Source organism: Zingiber officinale, chromosome 9B (genome assembly GCF_018446385.1).
Source record: "Zingiber officinale cultivar Zhangliang chromosome 9B, Zo_v1.1, whole genome shotgun sequence".
NCBI lineage: Eukaryota > Viridiplantae > Streptophyta > Magnoliopsida > Zingiberales > Zingiberaceae > Zingiber > Zingiber officinale.
Genome location: NC_056003.1, coordinates 17,788,234 through 17,804,624, shown reverse-complemented (window position 1 = coordinate 17,804,624; position 16,391 = coordinate 17,788,234). Strand labels below are relative to the sequence as shown.

The window sequence follows — 16,391 nt, the reverse complement described above, 5'->3', positions numbered from 1 at the left end:
AGAAATCCCATGCACCCACACATAGGGATAACAACGAGTCTAGATTGAGACGGATTTGGTCAAATCCAATGACAAAGGCAGGGGGCGCGAGGGGGTGCGGAAGCACCCCTTGCTTCTTAAAAAATAAAGGACATAATTATAATTTTTTAAACGTATTGGACTTTTTCACAAAAGTATCATTAAAAACACCTTTTCCTTTCCTTGATCATTTTCCAGTAGGCAGCAGTTTTCGTTTCCTTTCTTTCTCGGTCCTGATCCTTTTTCTAGCACCTTTTTCAGCAGTCGAACCTTCTTTTTCTAAGTCAACCCTTTCTTCTTCAAACCAAAAACCCTAATCGCACTAAGAGATCTCATTATTTCTCCCTCTCCGGTCTCCTCAGACTATTGCACTCATCTTTGTCGCCTCTTCACTTCGTCAACGCCTCACACCAGTGACGCAACTACGGTTCGCGGTTCGCCTGTTCCGTCGGCGCCGCTACCACTGTGGACGCCACTACCACTGTGCTCCGCCGGTGATCCTCCACAACAAGCAAAATCTCTTCAATTTTAGGTGAATCTTGTTCCTTATTTCATCTAATTTCTAATTTCATAATTTCATAATTTATACTTGGTAGTACATTAATTGTTATGTTGATTGCATAAATTAATAATTTTGAGAAATTGACATAACCTATGGAGAAATTTTTAAAACGAAGTATTGAGTCTTCTAAGAATTCTATGGAAGAAAATAGTAAGAAAAAATATTCTTACGTTGAATTCAACCCGGATGATGTTGTTAGTGACCTAGGACTACGCAAACCAATTAATGAATTTGATATTTCTATTAGAGATCAGATTCGAAGAGAATATTTGATTAGAGAACCTTGTCAACCATTTGGTCATAGTTATCCCCAAAGACAATTTGGTAAAGAGCATAGAAGTTTCCAAGTTGCTTGGTTTAAAAAATTTTCATGATTAGAGTACAACATATCAAAAGATGCAGCCTTTTATTTTTGGTGTTATCTCTTTAAAAATTCTCATAGAGGATGTCGAGTTGGAGATGAGGCATTTACTAATTCAGGGATGACTAATTGGAGAAAAGCAATGGAAGTATTTAATACACATGTTGGTGATGTAGCTAGTACTCACAATTAGGGATGTAAAGAAACCAAACGGTTCGCGAGCTATTCGGAGCTCAATTCGGTAAAAAGCTCGTTTGAGTTCGTTCATTTATCTTATCAAGCTGAGCTCGAGCTCGATTTCGAGCTCAACAATTTTATCGAGCCGAGCTCGAGCTTAAGGATATTTGGCTCGTGAGCTCGCGAACATGTTCGTTTATAAGCTCGTGAGCCAAAAAAACGAGCCTTAAAACGAACCTTAAACCGAGCAAAAAAATGAGCTATAAAACGAGCCAAAAAACGAGCATTAAAATAGCTTTAAAATGAGCCAAAAAATGAGCTCTAAAACGAACCAAAAAACAAGCTCTAAACGAGCCCAAAAATGAGCCCGAGCTCGCTTAACGAGTTATGCTCGTTAACTTTGATAATCGAACTAATAACGACTCGAGCTCGAACTGTTTGCGAGCTTGATAATTCTAAAACGAGCCAAGCTCGAGCCTTGTGATAAAAGCTCGATTCGAGCTCGAGCCTAGCTCGAGCCCGAATATAACTTAAACGAGCCAAGCTTGAGCCTAATATTGTTCGGTTCGGTTCAGCTCGTTTACATCCCTACTCACAATGATGCAAGAACACAACTTGAGGCTTTTCAAAATCAACGACAAAGTGTGTCACATTTGCTATAAGCACAGGGGTGTGGAATGGAGGTTGCATATCGCACTCGATTAACGACAACTTTAGATGTTATACGTTTACTTTTGAAACAAGGTTTGCCATTCTGTGGACATGACGAGTTATTGAGTTCCTCAAATAAAGGTAACTTTCTTGAATTGATTGAGTGGTATACCCAAAGAAATGATGAGGTTACCAAGACCATGAATGAAAATGCCCCTGGAAATAATCAAATGAAGTCTCCAACAGTTCAAAAGGATTTAACACGGGCTTGTATTGCTGAAGTCACAAATGTCATTCTTAATGATATAAAAGACAATATATTTTCTCTTATGGTTGATGAGTGTCGAGATATTTCAATCAAAGAACAAATGAGAGTTGTTTTAAGATATGTGAACAAACATGAATGTGTTATTGAAAGATTTCTTGCTATTGTACATGTGTCTGACACTTCTACTATTTCTTTGAAGAAGACTATTGATGAATTGTTTGCAAAACATAAATTGTCATTATCAAAATTGAGAGGTCAAGGATACGATGGAGCTTCAAATATGCGAGGTGAGTATAATGGATTGAAGACTCTTATATTAAAGGAAAATTCATTTGCAAGATATGTCCATTGTTTTGCTCACCAACTTCAACTAGTTGTTGTTGCAGTTGCTAAAAGCAATCGAATTGTGAGTGATTTCTTCCAATGTGTTACTATGATTGTGAATATTATTGGTGCTTCATGCAAAAGAAAAGATAAGTTTAGAAAGCTTGAACATAATAGACTTGTAGAATGTTTGGAGAAAGGAGATATTATTAGTGGCAAAGGAAAACATCAAGAAATCAGTTTAAAACGACCAGGGGATACTCGTTGGGGTTCACATTACATGACTATTATCCGTTTGATGTCTACGTGGACTTCTGCTTTACAAGTGCTTGAAAATGTGTATGATGATGGTACTAATGATGATAATAATGGTATCACCATCAGTTTGATTGATAAGATGGAGAGTTATGAATTTGTGTTTGTGATACATTTGATGAAATCTTTATTGGGAATCACAAATGAATTGTCACTTACCTTACAACAAAAGGATCAAAACATTGTATTGGCTGTCAGTTTGTTCAAGATAATGAAAGTTCGATTACAAAAATTGAGAGAGGAAGGATCGAAGAATTTTTTGGACGTCGTCAACAAATTTTGTAGTAACCATATAATCTCAGTACCGAATATAAAAGAAAATATGAGAAATCGTGGTCGCAGCAGACGTAATGAACAAATGATTACTAATTTTCATCACTATCGTGTTGAAATTTTTTTGCCAGGTATTATTTTAAATATTTTATTGAATTTTAATTTTCTAATCATGTTTTTTATTCATTTTTTATTGTTACAATATTAGGTTCTTGATACGATGGTTCAAGAGATGAATAATCGATTTTCAGAATCAAGTACGGAGGTACTTACTTGCATTGCTTGCTTAGATCCAAAGGACTCTTTTTCTCAATTTGATATTGGTAAGCTACTCCTCCTTGCTGAACTTTATCCGGAGGATTTTTCATTGACTAATCGTGTAATACTTGAGGACCAACTTGAGACTTACATTCAAAATGTACGAGGTGAATTTTCTATGATTGAAGATTTGGGAAGTCTTGCTAAAAAGATGGTTGAAACGGGCAAGAATATAATTTTTTTCATTGGTATATCGTTTGATTAGTTAGCATTAGTTTTACCAGTTGCAACTGCTTCGGTTGAAAAAGTTTTTTCTGCGATGAAAATTATCAAGATTGATTTGCGTAATAGGATAGGGGATGAATGGATGAATGACAGTTTGGTAATATACATCAAGAAGGATATTTTTGCTACAATTGAAAATGAACAAATTTTACAACATTTTCAACAGATGAACACTCGTAGGATCAGTTGTCTCCTCTTGTTTATATGTCTAGATTTGATGCTGGTGATTCAAGTATCAAAAAATAAATACTTTATTGGTATGCACATATTTTTATGTTTATATCATTATCATTATCAATTTAGTACTTTTATCTTTTAATATATTTATTTGATAGCAGAGACGGATCCAGGATTTTAGATCTGGGGAGACCGTATATTAAATGACGAGGTCGAGTATTAAATAACGAAAATAATTATTAAACATATTATATTATAATGACCTCTCCAAATTTCTACGAATATTATATATTTAGTTAAATATATTATATTATAATGATCTTTCCAAACTTACTATATATATTTAGTTAGAATATGAAATATATATTTAGTTAGAATGTGAAATATAAAGGAAAAAATATATATTTAGTTAGAATATGAAATATAAAGGAGAAAAAAAAATTAAAATTCAATCAAACAAGGATTTCAAACTTGAGAAGAAAACATAATCTTACCATTAGATCAACCATACACAACTAAATCTAGTGAGACCAAATAATATATATATTAATAAAATAAAAAAATCTATATAAAAATAATATTATTTAAAAATTGGGAAAAGGGTGGGGGGCATGGCCCCCTCGGGCCCTAACATAAATCTGCCCCTCTTTGATAGTAAGAATTTTTTTTTTAGTCTCATCTTTGAGCACCCCTCTAAATTTTTGTCTGGATCTGTCACTGGTCAAATTCGAAACTCGATCCGCCTCCTTTGGGCCCGCTCCGCCCTGTGAATCCGACCGGACATGCCCAGATTAAACCCGCTAGACCCGTCATATTTAAAATATATTTATTTCAATATTAAAATATTATAAAATAAAATTTTAATTAAAATATTAATTATTAAATATAAGAAAAATTATAATTATATTAATAAACTATATATATATATATATATATATATATATATATATATATATATATATATATATATATATATATATATATATATATATATATATATATATATATATATACAGATTTGATTGTAAGCGAAACTTTAAACCCGTCCCGTCAAGACAGATTTATTACGAGACCGGATTTGAACTCATCTCATTGCCATCTCTATCCACTCATGCATCGTTCTTGGAAAAAGTTTTGTAAATAATTACAAAAATATCATTAGTATAGCAAGTAATATATGTTTAGATATAGATACATTCATGATTTTTTTACTAAATTGATTTATTATGAGAAAAAAATTTATAAAATATATGTATAGTTGTAATTGTTTGTGTATGGAAAAAGCTTGAACTATTTTTCAAAGTAATTTATTTATTTATGAATTAATTAATTAATATAACTTTGATATCTTATTTAAATATGGCATAACGTTGTAAGAGATACTTTGGTATTGACACGATATTATGTCTTGTTAATAAGGTTCCAAATGAAATATTGAAAATATAATTGAAAATAAAAATATTTTATTTTCTTTAAATGTGTAACCTTTTCAATATATACGTCAATGCTTTGAAATTATGACACGAAGTCAACTTTATTACATGAAATCTTGGGAAATATGGTCATGATGGGGTTCATCAATCATGGAAAGAAAGAAAAGTTATCTTAAATGAACATTATTTACTTTTTTTTAGCACTTAAATTTAAACTACCATATAAGTATTTCTAATATAACTCAGTAATATTTTAATGGCATCTATAGTAAAATTTAAAAATAAATCTACTTTAAATTTTATATGTGAATAAAAAAACTACCTTTTCAGATTTGTATGCCTGAAGAGGCTTCCCCTTCAAAACCTTCACGCTAGTCCCATTTGTCCAATTTAATGACCACTGAAATCCTATTTTATTTTGCAACTCCTATCTTTAATCAAAGAGATAAGAGAAGGATAAGAATTCATCCTTTCCCCCTAAAATAGATCTGTCATGATTTGAAAGAACTAGTACAGAAACACCTACTTAGAGGTTCAAGAACTGAGTTAAAGAACCATGGGCCAACATGACATCTTTAGCCGTTCAAAACTTGCATCCAACCTAAATAGAGGTGAGAGGCCACATTTAAAAGTTCAAACTTAGAATGACCATAGATGGAGGCCTTATGAGATATGGCTATCTACAATCTTAGGATATTAGTCAATGTAAACAGTGTCTTCTCCTATATTCATTCAGCAATAGCTGGATGCCTTTAGACAGCATGATAAGAAGCTTGTTAATTGTAAACTACACCTTTGTTTCAACAAGAAAACACAACTTTCTCCTTGTGGAATTAAACTGATTTCCGCATCAAACTAATATATCCATTTGAAGGGATGAACTAGTTTTGTCAACTCACATCCATGCATAACTATGAGTCTATGATTCATGTTGGTGGAACAAAATTTTAAAGTCTTGCCCAACTGACATGAATATATCAAATTTCAATCTTTTGTAATTCAAGGCCACACTATGATATTTAACAGAGTTGTTCATGTGCACATTAGAGCCAGCCAATGCCCAATACTTACATGATGATCACAACATCCTAGTTTATCATGGGAAGCATGAATGATAAAGAACAAGTTGTAAGGCAGAATTACTAACCACAGACATGGCTCAAACAAATTCTGCTAGTTGAAACGCAAGATAGACTCCATTTCTGGCAAAATGATCCTTCTCCTTTCTCTTCTCTGTGAAACAGCTCCACCAGTTGGTGAGAATATGAAGGCTTGCCATGGCCAGCAAACATATCTCACCCTTCTCCTGCCTACACTCTTCTCTCTTCTGGCGCTGTGCTCGGATTCTTCTTCTAGCTGCCTCGTCAGCTCCTCAATTCGCTCTCGAAACCCAGCCGACCTTTTGTCTGCCAGCTGCAACGTTGCTTCTGCGGCAGCTTGAGCAGCCATCGCCGTCTTAGCAAGCTTCTCTTTCAAGTGCAGCTTGTTATTTGCAGCATCCAGGGCTAACTTTGTTCTCTTCAGCTCCTCTTTCAGTAAAGCCACCTAGATAACAGTAAAAACTCATTTCTTTTGCAAGGCTGTGTTGCATGCAATTCACATGACAACAATAAAGCAAATGACAAAGCAAAACAAGCCATCCATATGATTACCTCCTTCTCAAGATCTAAAATCACAGCTTTTCCAGCTTCAACTTCCAATTCACATGCCTCCCTCCATCTCGCAGTCTCTTCTCCTGCCTCCTTTATCTCTGCTGTGAGCTCTTCTACCTTTGAGGTTTAAAAAGAGAATATGTCAGTAACTTGCTTTGTAGTAGAACTGTACAAGTACAACATTACATTTTTTGTTATCATTTTTTCCTTTTCTTCCAGATCTTTAATGTGGTGTTCTTTCTCTACAATCTTCTCGGCCTGTTTGTTAACGAGTGACAGCAAATGCTCATTCTCTGACCTGGTGAAAGGTACATAAAGAGGATACTCACGACAAATTAGGATCAGAAGCCTGCTTAATCAGAGCTTCATTAATTCCTACTGAAATGGACTTAATATCTAATATGTTTTTTAAAGATGGAATGAACACTTCAATACGAGTAATTTTAGCCTCAATGCTGAACAATTCCAATTTGAGTAATTTTAGCATCACAAAAGAAAACATGACATGAAGTACCTGTACACTTCCAAGGCTTGCCTCAACTCAGTTACCTCGTGGCGCAATCTTTTCATTATACTGTCAACAGTTGAAGCCTGATCATAAAAACATCCAAAAGCTAGTTAAAACCTCAGTAAAACGTACAGTTATTCACCACCATAATTTTAGTTCTAGTTTGTAAACAGTTTGCTTTCTTTCTTGTCCTTGTCAAACATAGGAACATTCTTGCCGATTCTTGTTTGCACAAAATCAAGCATAACGGGAACTAAAGGCGATTTCATTACCAGACTGACAACCTCCTCGTCGCATTCGCTGCTATCAGAGTTAGCACTAGCACTGCTCAACTGATCAGAATGTGACTCGCCGGCAATGACCCCCATTACAAAACCAAAACCAACCTTCTGCAGCCCCCTCCCAGCTATCTGCATAATTGCACCCATTTTTTGCTCTCCGCTATCCTTCTGCTTGTTAAGGGTCTTCTCAAGCGCCTCCTTCTCCACAAGAGCTGCTCTTAGCATGCTACTAATGTCCCTGTTTTCCTCAGTTAAGCTCACAATTCGGTTCTCCAGTTCCTTCTTCTCCTTCTTCCTCAGGTCATCATATTCCACAAACCTCGATCCTACAGCAGCTCCCAGCTTACAAATTGATTTAGACTCCATCAAGTGAAGCTCCAGTGCATCGTCAAGATTGGATTTTCCCTCAATTTCCCCCAAAATTTCAGCACAAATCCTCCCACCAATATCACTGAAGCAATCTCTCGCATACCTGATTGAATCAAGGATCTCGCACATCACCGTATCTTGTCTATTCCTTACTCTAATCATCTCATTGAACTTTCCCTTGAAAATCTCGATTTCATGAGAAAGTTGCAAATTTTCTAACCAAATCGATTCGTCTTCTTCTCGGGTCGACACTTCCGCCTCGATGAGCTTTATCCGGAGAGAATCACGCTCATCCGACGCTTCCTCGAGAGCGCGGGAGAGGCGAAGGTTTTTCTCTTGTAGATCGGACTTGGACTCCTCCGCTGCTTCGAATCTGGAGTCGAGGTCGCGGTAGGAGTTCCGAAGCGACTCGAGCTCGGCAAGGATAACGGTGTGAGTCGTAGGCTGTCCATGCGGAAGCAGATTAGGGTTCTCATCCGGGTCTTGCTCTTCCATGGCGCCAAGAATACATCAGGAGGAAGAAGTGTGAGGCGTTAAAGGACGTCATTGTTAGAGAAGGGGAAGGACTTCCCATCTACCAGTCAAATAGCAGGGTGAAAATATCATTTTGACCACTAACAGTTCATTTATTTTACTTCACTCCCTACAGTTTATCTATTTTGACAAACACCTTTCAAAATTCTGAAATCTTCAAAATAACACTAGTTTTCAAACTGTATCATTTTATCCTTAATTTTTAACATTAATGATTAATAAAAAATGATAAGACTTAAGAAATTTTGGATGGCCATTTTATACAAATTCACATAATGTGATTACTTAAATCGTCAAATACATAGATTTAATTTTTTTTACTTGAAATATATTTTATTGTTTATCATACATAATTAAAATTACGCATTTCAGATGCGCATTATATGTCTAATATAATCCACGAATACACATAAATTAGTATTTTATAAAAAATTAATTTAATTTTTTATATTAAATATTAAATTGGTAAGAACGAGTATTATATTTCATCTTAACTAAAAGATCTCAATATATATTTTCTAACATCGTCAATCAAGATATTTGTAAAATACGAAACTAAAAGAAATCATAACAATACATTTTTTTTATATAAAAAATCATCAAAAAAATTACTAATAAATCTTCAATTGTTTACCAAAATTAATAATTAAAGGGTACCTATTCTTAATTAAAAAACATAGTAAGATGACCGTTATACAAATAAAATATATAAACTACTACATAATGTGACATAATAATTTAATTTGATTTTTAAAAATTATATTTTAAAGTTGATTTAAACTAATGGTGCAAAAATTTATCAATGAGATGGTGGAAAATTTAAGTAGGGTCAGAAAGATCATCCCTAGGATAATCAATAAAGTTGACTAAGATTTTCGTAAAAATTTATCAATGAGATGAAGATTATACCACAATCTCCAACAAGAATTAGGAACCATTTAGCATTTCAAACATTAGTGTCAGCTTGATGACCGTTAATTATGAAACCATTAATACAACGGATCTACATTTGATAACCATTAATTAAATTTGTCTAAGTTAATGTGAATTGTTCGATCATGAAAGGACCATCTGGAATCATAAAAGATTGTAGGTAGGATCAGCTCCGACCTATTTTAGGCCTTAGGTAAAAATAAAATAAAATTAGGCTTTATCTTGTTTTAAAAAAAAAATCTCACTCGTTTTTTATTTGGGGCCAACAAATATTCAAACTTATGACCGAAAATGGTGGTTTAAATTTGTTTAACAAATTAAAATATTAATTTTTAAAAACTATATACATAACTTAATTTTCTCATTTTCAAGATATAAAATTATTGATTAAATTTTATATTTAAATTTTGATAGGCTAATTCAAGAAGTATAAGTTTTACTATATTAAATAGTGTATTATTATTAAATATAATAAATCTCAAGAAGATGATAAGTGCATAATTAAGTTGAAAATAAATGTATTCAGTATTACTTAAAAAATGGGAAAAAAAAATAAAAAAATAGAAATATGTCTAATTATTTAAATAAAAGTAGAGAAAACAATCTTTATAAAAATTAAAATTAAGAAAATAAAAATAATGAATAGTACAACAATAAAAAATATGCTCTCGTTCTCTAACTCATCATTATGCATGAAGCACAAGAAAATAAATAAATAACACATGTGCAAAAATGATAAAACTCAATACAATCTTTAAACAATAAAAATAGCAAAGATCAACCCACCCATTATCATTTATCAAAAAACTAAATGAGTCTTTTTAGGCATAAATTAAAAGAAAAAATAAATTATATTTTTCATCACCTAAACTAAAACCGTTGTAAATGATAAAATAAAAACAAAGGAAAAATCAAACAATTTATGATCGTAAATATATATAAATAAAAGTTCAACTTAATGTCTATCAAGAAAATGAAATAATAGAAGTATCTAACACATTATTGCTTACAAATAATAAAATCCTCCATTTCGATCAGACACAATACGAACGAATGTATCAACATGTGAATGTAATCAAGCAAGGAGCATAATAGCTAGCACCAACCAGATCAACATGATAATATTAGATGTGATTTCTCTTCTCCAATCTCAATGAGTGAGTGAAGCACAGAAAGGCGGTTGGAACATGAGAAGAGGGGAAATTGAAAAAAATATCATTTTTATTTTACATTGCATGCATAAAATAACAATTTTTTATTTCATTTTCTTATTGATGGATGGATAAAACATCCCCAACAAAAGAGAAACATAGAAACATAACAAGAGTGATATTAAAAAGAAATAGATTAAATCTTATAAAATAACATATATAATAAAAAATAAATTTTAAATGTTAAAAAACGAGCCCCACACTATTCGTTGGAACCATAGTCAATGAGATCTTTATGAAGTCCGAAGTTCTATCAGAGAATAAAATTATGCAAATCTTTAATCACATGAGTCATATTATTTTCCATCCTCTTAAACAATAATATTTAATATATTAAAAATAATGACCCCAATATTTAGATAATTAGATCGTATATATATCTTATTTTTTATTCCCTTAAAAAAATATATAAAAATATATTAATATATTAAAAATAATAGGCTCCAAGAAAAATTAGTTCAAGGCATAAAAACCAGATTTATAGGTCACGTCTACTTGCAGCTAATGCCACAGACATGGTAGGAGAAACTTGAGAAGTTCATGAGCATGGTGGTAAAAGGCGAATACGCTCACCCTCAGCGTCCTCCGCCAATCCATCCCAGAGCCAACACGGAGGAGGTAAATCACGGACGACTACTAGCTTTTGGAATAATGACTAATATATAAGAGATACATTTACCTCGGTTTTGAGAGAAATTCATGAGCATGATCCTTGAGAAATTAGATATCATTCAATCATTTCAACTATTGATATAGGCCATTAATTATAATTGCCTCTATTAATGTTAAAGTTTGCCTTTTTGCGAATCTATTATTGTTGACCATTATTATTAATTTCCAAAATGGCGATAATAGGGGATCGTGCAAAAATACTAGATGTCTTACCTTTTAGTTATTTAATGGTTGGATATAAATTAATTCTATGATTTTTTTTTATATATAATCTGAAGACTAACTGCGAACGATGACTGAATGAGTATGATAATCTTTTCCTGTAAAAGAATAATAGATATGGCCAATAATCACATGGGTAGAAGTGCCTGTGTCTTAAGAAGATGATTGGATCCATAGGTCATAGATGTAATTTCCTGTAGCAAGAGATAGAGCCATTTAAGAATTGAGCTTGGAGTTGAAAGTTCAAGGATGTATCTAAATTTTTGAATAGATTAATTTTAAGAAAAATTAATATGACCCTACAAAAAAATTTTAACTACTAGAATAAATCAGTACTTATGAAATTTATTCAAATGACCAACTAAGCTCTTCCTTATTATAGTTAATGGTGTTCACTTGTAAAACAAAAAAAAAAAAACAAAAAAGGTGTCCCCATGTCGACCTAGCTTGAAACTTGAAAGGTCGTTTAATATGTAAATTTAGTTTGCAGGTATTGAATGAGAAAGAAATTATTGATTTGGTATCTTAAAGAAAGTATGATATCTTCTACAATTTGATATGTAAATTTAGTTTGTTTAATATATGCATGTATTGAGAGAGTTACGTGATATATTTAAGTAGACGATTACGATAATATGGTAAATTATAATAATACTAAATGCGAACAATGGCACGATTCTAACAGTGTTCGTGGACATAATCACAATCATGAATATGTTCATCGTTGGAATTGCTTACTATTGAAGTGGACAATTTAATTTATTTTTCTATATACACGTTCTGTTACAAAATTAGTTTTACAGGTAGATTTTTTTTTTCAAATATCGATCACTAAAATAAATTAGAAAATATTTATAGTGGATTATGTTGAAAATTGACAGTGATTCAAATTGCATGAGATGAAGCACCGCTCTTAAAAAACTCACTCTTGTATTCATAAGATATGTTACAAGGAGAGTATTACAAAGAGGAATAAAAAAATTTTCTCACAAGAAGGGAAGATTGCCCCTCTTGTTTGAGGATAAGAAACGTAAAGAAGGAGATGCTTAGCCTTTTTTGTAGAAAATAGAAAAATAGAATTTCTTAATTCATCCAATGAGAGATGCAACTTCCATTTTATAAGAGATGAAATGATTATTTCATCGTTGCCATCCAACCAAATATTAATTGTATTATAGCTAAAACAATGGCAAGCAATTAATGGCTGATGTGGCACCAATTAATAGCTGATAAACTTGTCAAAAGAAGTTAATTTGACAACCAGACAATGGCTAGGTGGCTGGCCAAATAATAAAAAAAAATGTGGAACCGCCACATCAGCGGCCCCCTAGAGTCGGTCCCACGGATATGGAGGGAGGTAAATACAGGTACACAGCTGAAAGCGCATAGCCGGGACGCTAACCCCAGGCAATGACACCCCGAGTATCGACCCCTGGACCTTTCGGCCACGAAACCATGCGCCCCCAACTGTGCTACGCCCTGGGGACAAGGTGGCTAGCCAAATAATGATTTGCATAATGGTGGATTTCCATCTGTTTTATCTTCCTTATTTTCAACACTCCCCCTCAAGTTTGGCGAATAGATATCCATGGAGCCCAACTTGATGAGGATGTTCTGCATATGGTTAACTGTAGTCCCCTTAGTGAAGATGTCAGCAAGCTGCTCATGACTTCGTATATAAGGAGTGATTATGGTTTTGTCTTCTATCTTTTGACGCACAAAATGACAATCAACTTCGATGTATTTGGTTCGCTCATGGAAGACTGGATTTGAAGCAATATGGATGGCTGATTTGTTGTCGCAATATAGTTTAATAGGAGTGGTGACCATAAATCCCAACTCTTCGACTAAAGCCTTCAACCAGATTATTTCACTAGTTGCAGTTGTCATTGCCCTATATTCTGCCTCTGCGCTTGATCTAGATACAACTGATTGCTTTTTACTTTTCCAAGATATTAGATTTCCTCCAACAAACATGCAGTATCCTGTAGTTGATTTTCTGTCTTGAGTGTCTCTAGCCCAATCTGCATCACAGTAGCCCACAATCTCGGAGCTTTTGTTGTTATTCATGCATATCCCTCTTCCTAGAGATTGTTTGAGATATCTGAGGATCCTTTCAATGACCTTCCAGTGGCTCATCTTAGGTGTGTGCATATGCTGGCTAATTTGGCTAACTGCATATGCAATATCTGGTCTGGCAATAGTCAGGTAGATGAGTTTGCCAACTAACCTCTGGTACCTCTGTATGTCATCAAAAGACTCATCCTTATCCTTCTCTTCATTATACGTAGAGAATGGGTTGTTGGCTGGCTTTGCTCCCAGCTTACCTATCTCCTGTAAAAGGTCAAGAGTATATTTTCTTCGGGATAGAACTAGCCCTTTAGGGGAATAGGCTAATTCTATACCTAGAAAATACTTTAATTTTCCCAAATATTTAATTTAAATTTAGATATTAAGAAATTTCTAACTTGATTAATGCAATTCATACTACTTCCAGTAATAATTATGTCATCTACGTATATAAGTATTATAGTGATTTCCCTATCATTATTTTTAATAAAAAGAGAAGAATCACTATAACATTTTCTGAAATTGAGACAAATAAGTGCAGAACTTAATTTTACATACCAAGCTCGAGGAGATTGTTTCAGCCCATAAATAACCTTTCTTAGTCGACACACCTTTCCTTCCTCTCTTGAATGAATCCCTTGAGATAATTGCATATATACTTCTTCTTCTAACTCCCCTTAGAGAAAGATATTTTTGACATCCATTTGATACATTGACCATCTATTGTTGGTGGCCAATGATAAAAGAACCCTTACTGTGTTTATTTTAGCCACGGGAGCAAATGTTTCTATATAATCGACACCGTAAGTTTGAGTGTATCCTTTGGCCACTAGTCTGGCTTTAAAGCGATCTATTGAACCGTCGCTTTTATGTTTGACTTTGTAGATCCATTTACACCCTACTGCCTTTTTGCCCTCGGGTAAGGTTGTAATTTCCCATGTTCTATTTTTTATAAGGGCATCTAACTCTTCTTGCATTGCCTTTTTCCATTCTGGATTTTCATTGGCTTCATTATAATTCTTGGGTTCCTGTACTTGATCAATGCCACTTAAAAATACTTGATGACTTAGGAAAGTATTATTAGTAGTATAATAATTAGCAATTGGATGAGATATAGCTTTAAGATTGTAATAATCTACCCATTTAGATGAAGGGAACCTTTGCCTCGTGGATCTTGTGAGGGAAGGTAGAGTTGAACCAGAAGTTTCATTTTCTGATGGTGTTGAGAAACTTTGAGATTGATCTCTCTCTTGCTCATTTCTTGTTTCAATCTCTAAGGAGTTTGGTTCATCATTTTCTCTTTGTTCAAGAGTGTTGTGTCTTCCTTCCTCAGAGTTTGTAATATTTTCCTCCTCACTTGATTGTGGAGGAAGAATAGTTGGCTCTTCTGGAGTATATAGGAACATTTGAAAGCCCTCTTTTTCTTGTTCTTGCTCCTTTTCTTGACCTGCAAAGTAAAATTCATTTTCTACAAATATCACATCCTTCGATGTGTATACTTTATTAGTAACAGAATCATGACATATATATCCTTTCTGAAATGAACCATATCCAATAAAGACACAACGTCTACCCTTTTTTATCAAGTTTGTCCCTAAGTTGTTCAGGTACATGAACATAACAAACAGAACCAAATACTTTCAAGTGTGAGATGTTTGGTTTAATGTTAGTGAGTAGTTCCAAAGGAGATTTACCTTTGAATACCCTGGAGGGTAAATAATTGATAAGATGAGTAGATGTACTAACTGCATCACTCCAATAACTTTTTGAGATGTTTGCATGAAATAGAATGGTTCTAGCTATTTCTAATAGGTGTCGATTCTTTCTTTCTGCTACACCATTTTGTTGTGGGGTATAGAGACAAGATGTTTGATGAATAATCCCCCTTTCTTCTAGATAATTTTTAAATTCATGATTCATATATTCTCCTCCATTATCAGTTATAAGTATTTTGATATTAGCATTATATTGCTTAGAAGTGTATTGAAAAAAATGCTTAAATGCCTCGAATGCTTGCCCTTTAAATGTAAGCATGTATGTCCAAGTGTACCTAGTTACATGATCAATAAAAGATATAAAATATTTAAAACCTCTTCTAGACACAATCGGAGAGGTTCATATATCAGAGTGAATAAGATCAAAGACATTTTTATATATTGTTTTAGAAATAGGATAGTATGTTCGAGTCTCCTTTCCAAAAATACAAGCTTCACATGATCTTTCTTCATAAATTTTAGATGGGAGCAATTTTTGTAAGGCTTGTTTATGTGGGTGACCTAATCTAGCATGCCATAAAGAGTAATTATCTGTTTGACATGTTGTGAGCGCATAACTATGTTGGTCTAAAAAATAAAGATTATTTCTTCTGGATCCATTACCAATCACCTTGTTCGTTTTGAGATCCTGAAAAGTAACAAAATTAGAATAAAAACAACCTTACAATTATGATCTTTAGTGATTTTGCTAATGGATAGTAGATCAGAAGTAAATTGAGGAGCATATAACGCATTAGTATTTTTTCCAAAAAATTATATCTCTCCTAGTTCTTTAATTTTTAAATTATGTCCGTTAGCTACTTTTACTGTCATATGGTTGACTAGTGGTTTGAGATTACTAAGTTTATTCTTATCCCTTACCATATGATAATCACAACCTGAATCAATTAGCCAACTTTGAGAAATAAAAAATTTAGAAGAGTTTGAGCAATTATCTTGATCATTTATAGATGTTTTTACTTGTTCGAGTAGTTTTGAGATGTCATTGATGGCGATTTCCAGAGTTACAATCTTGGCCGAGTTGTGGGATGATTAATCCTTTTTCTTTAAGTGATCAGGCCT

At 33.3% G+C, this 16,391-nt stretch overlaps 2 protein-coding genes across 2 annotated transcripts; one reads left to right on the top strand and one right to left on the bottom strand.

The window, feature by feature from the left end:
* The first annotated feature begins 1,969 nt into the window (after nucleotides 1-1,969).
* LOC122022858 (zinc finger MYM-type protein 1-like) lies at nucleotides 1,970-3,710 on the top strand. Its single transcript, XM_042580971.1, has 4 exons — nucleotides 1,970-2,893; nucleotides 3,158-3,421; nucleotides 3,473-3,589; nucleotides 3,705-3,710. The coding sequence occupies exons 1-4, from the start codon at nucleotides 1,970-1,972 to the stop codon at nucleotides 3,708-3,710; spliced, it is 1,311 nt and encodes a 436-aa protein (XP_042436905.1).
* Nucleotides 3,711-6,077: 2,367 nt separating this feature from the next.
* Nucleotides 6,078-8,464, bottom strand: LOC122024353 (uncharacterized protein At3g49055-like). Its single transcript, XM_042582965.1, has 5 exons — nucleotides 7,535-8,464; nucleotides 7,269-7,345; nucleotides 6,941-7,052; nucleotides 6,755-6,871; nucleotides 6,078-6,647 (listed from the first exon to the last, which is right to left on the bottom strand). The coding sequence occupies exons 1-5, from the start codon at nucleotides 8,405-8,407 to the stop codon at nucleotides 6,276-6,278; spliced, it is 1,551 nt and encodes a 516-aa protein (XP_042438899.1). The 5' UTR covers nucleotides 8,408-8,464; the 3' UTR covers nucleotides 6,078-6,275.
* Between the last annotated feature and the right edge of the window lie 7,927 nt (nucleotides 8,465-16,391).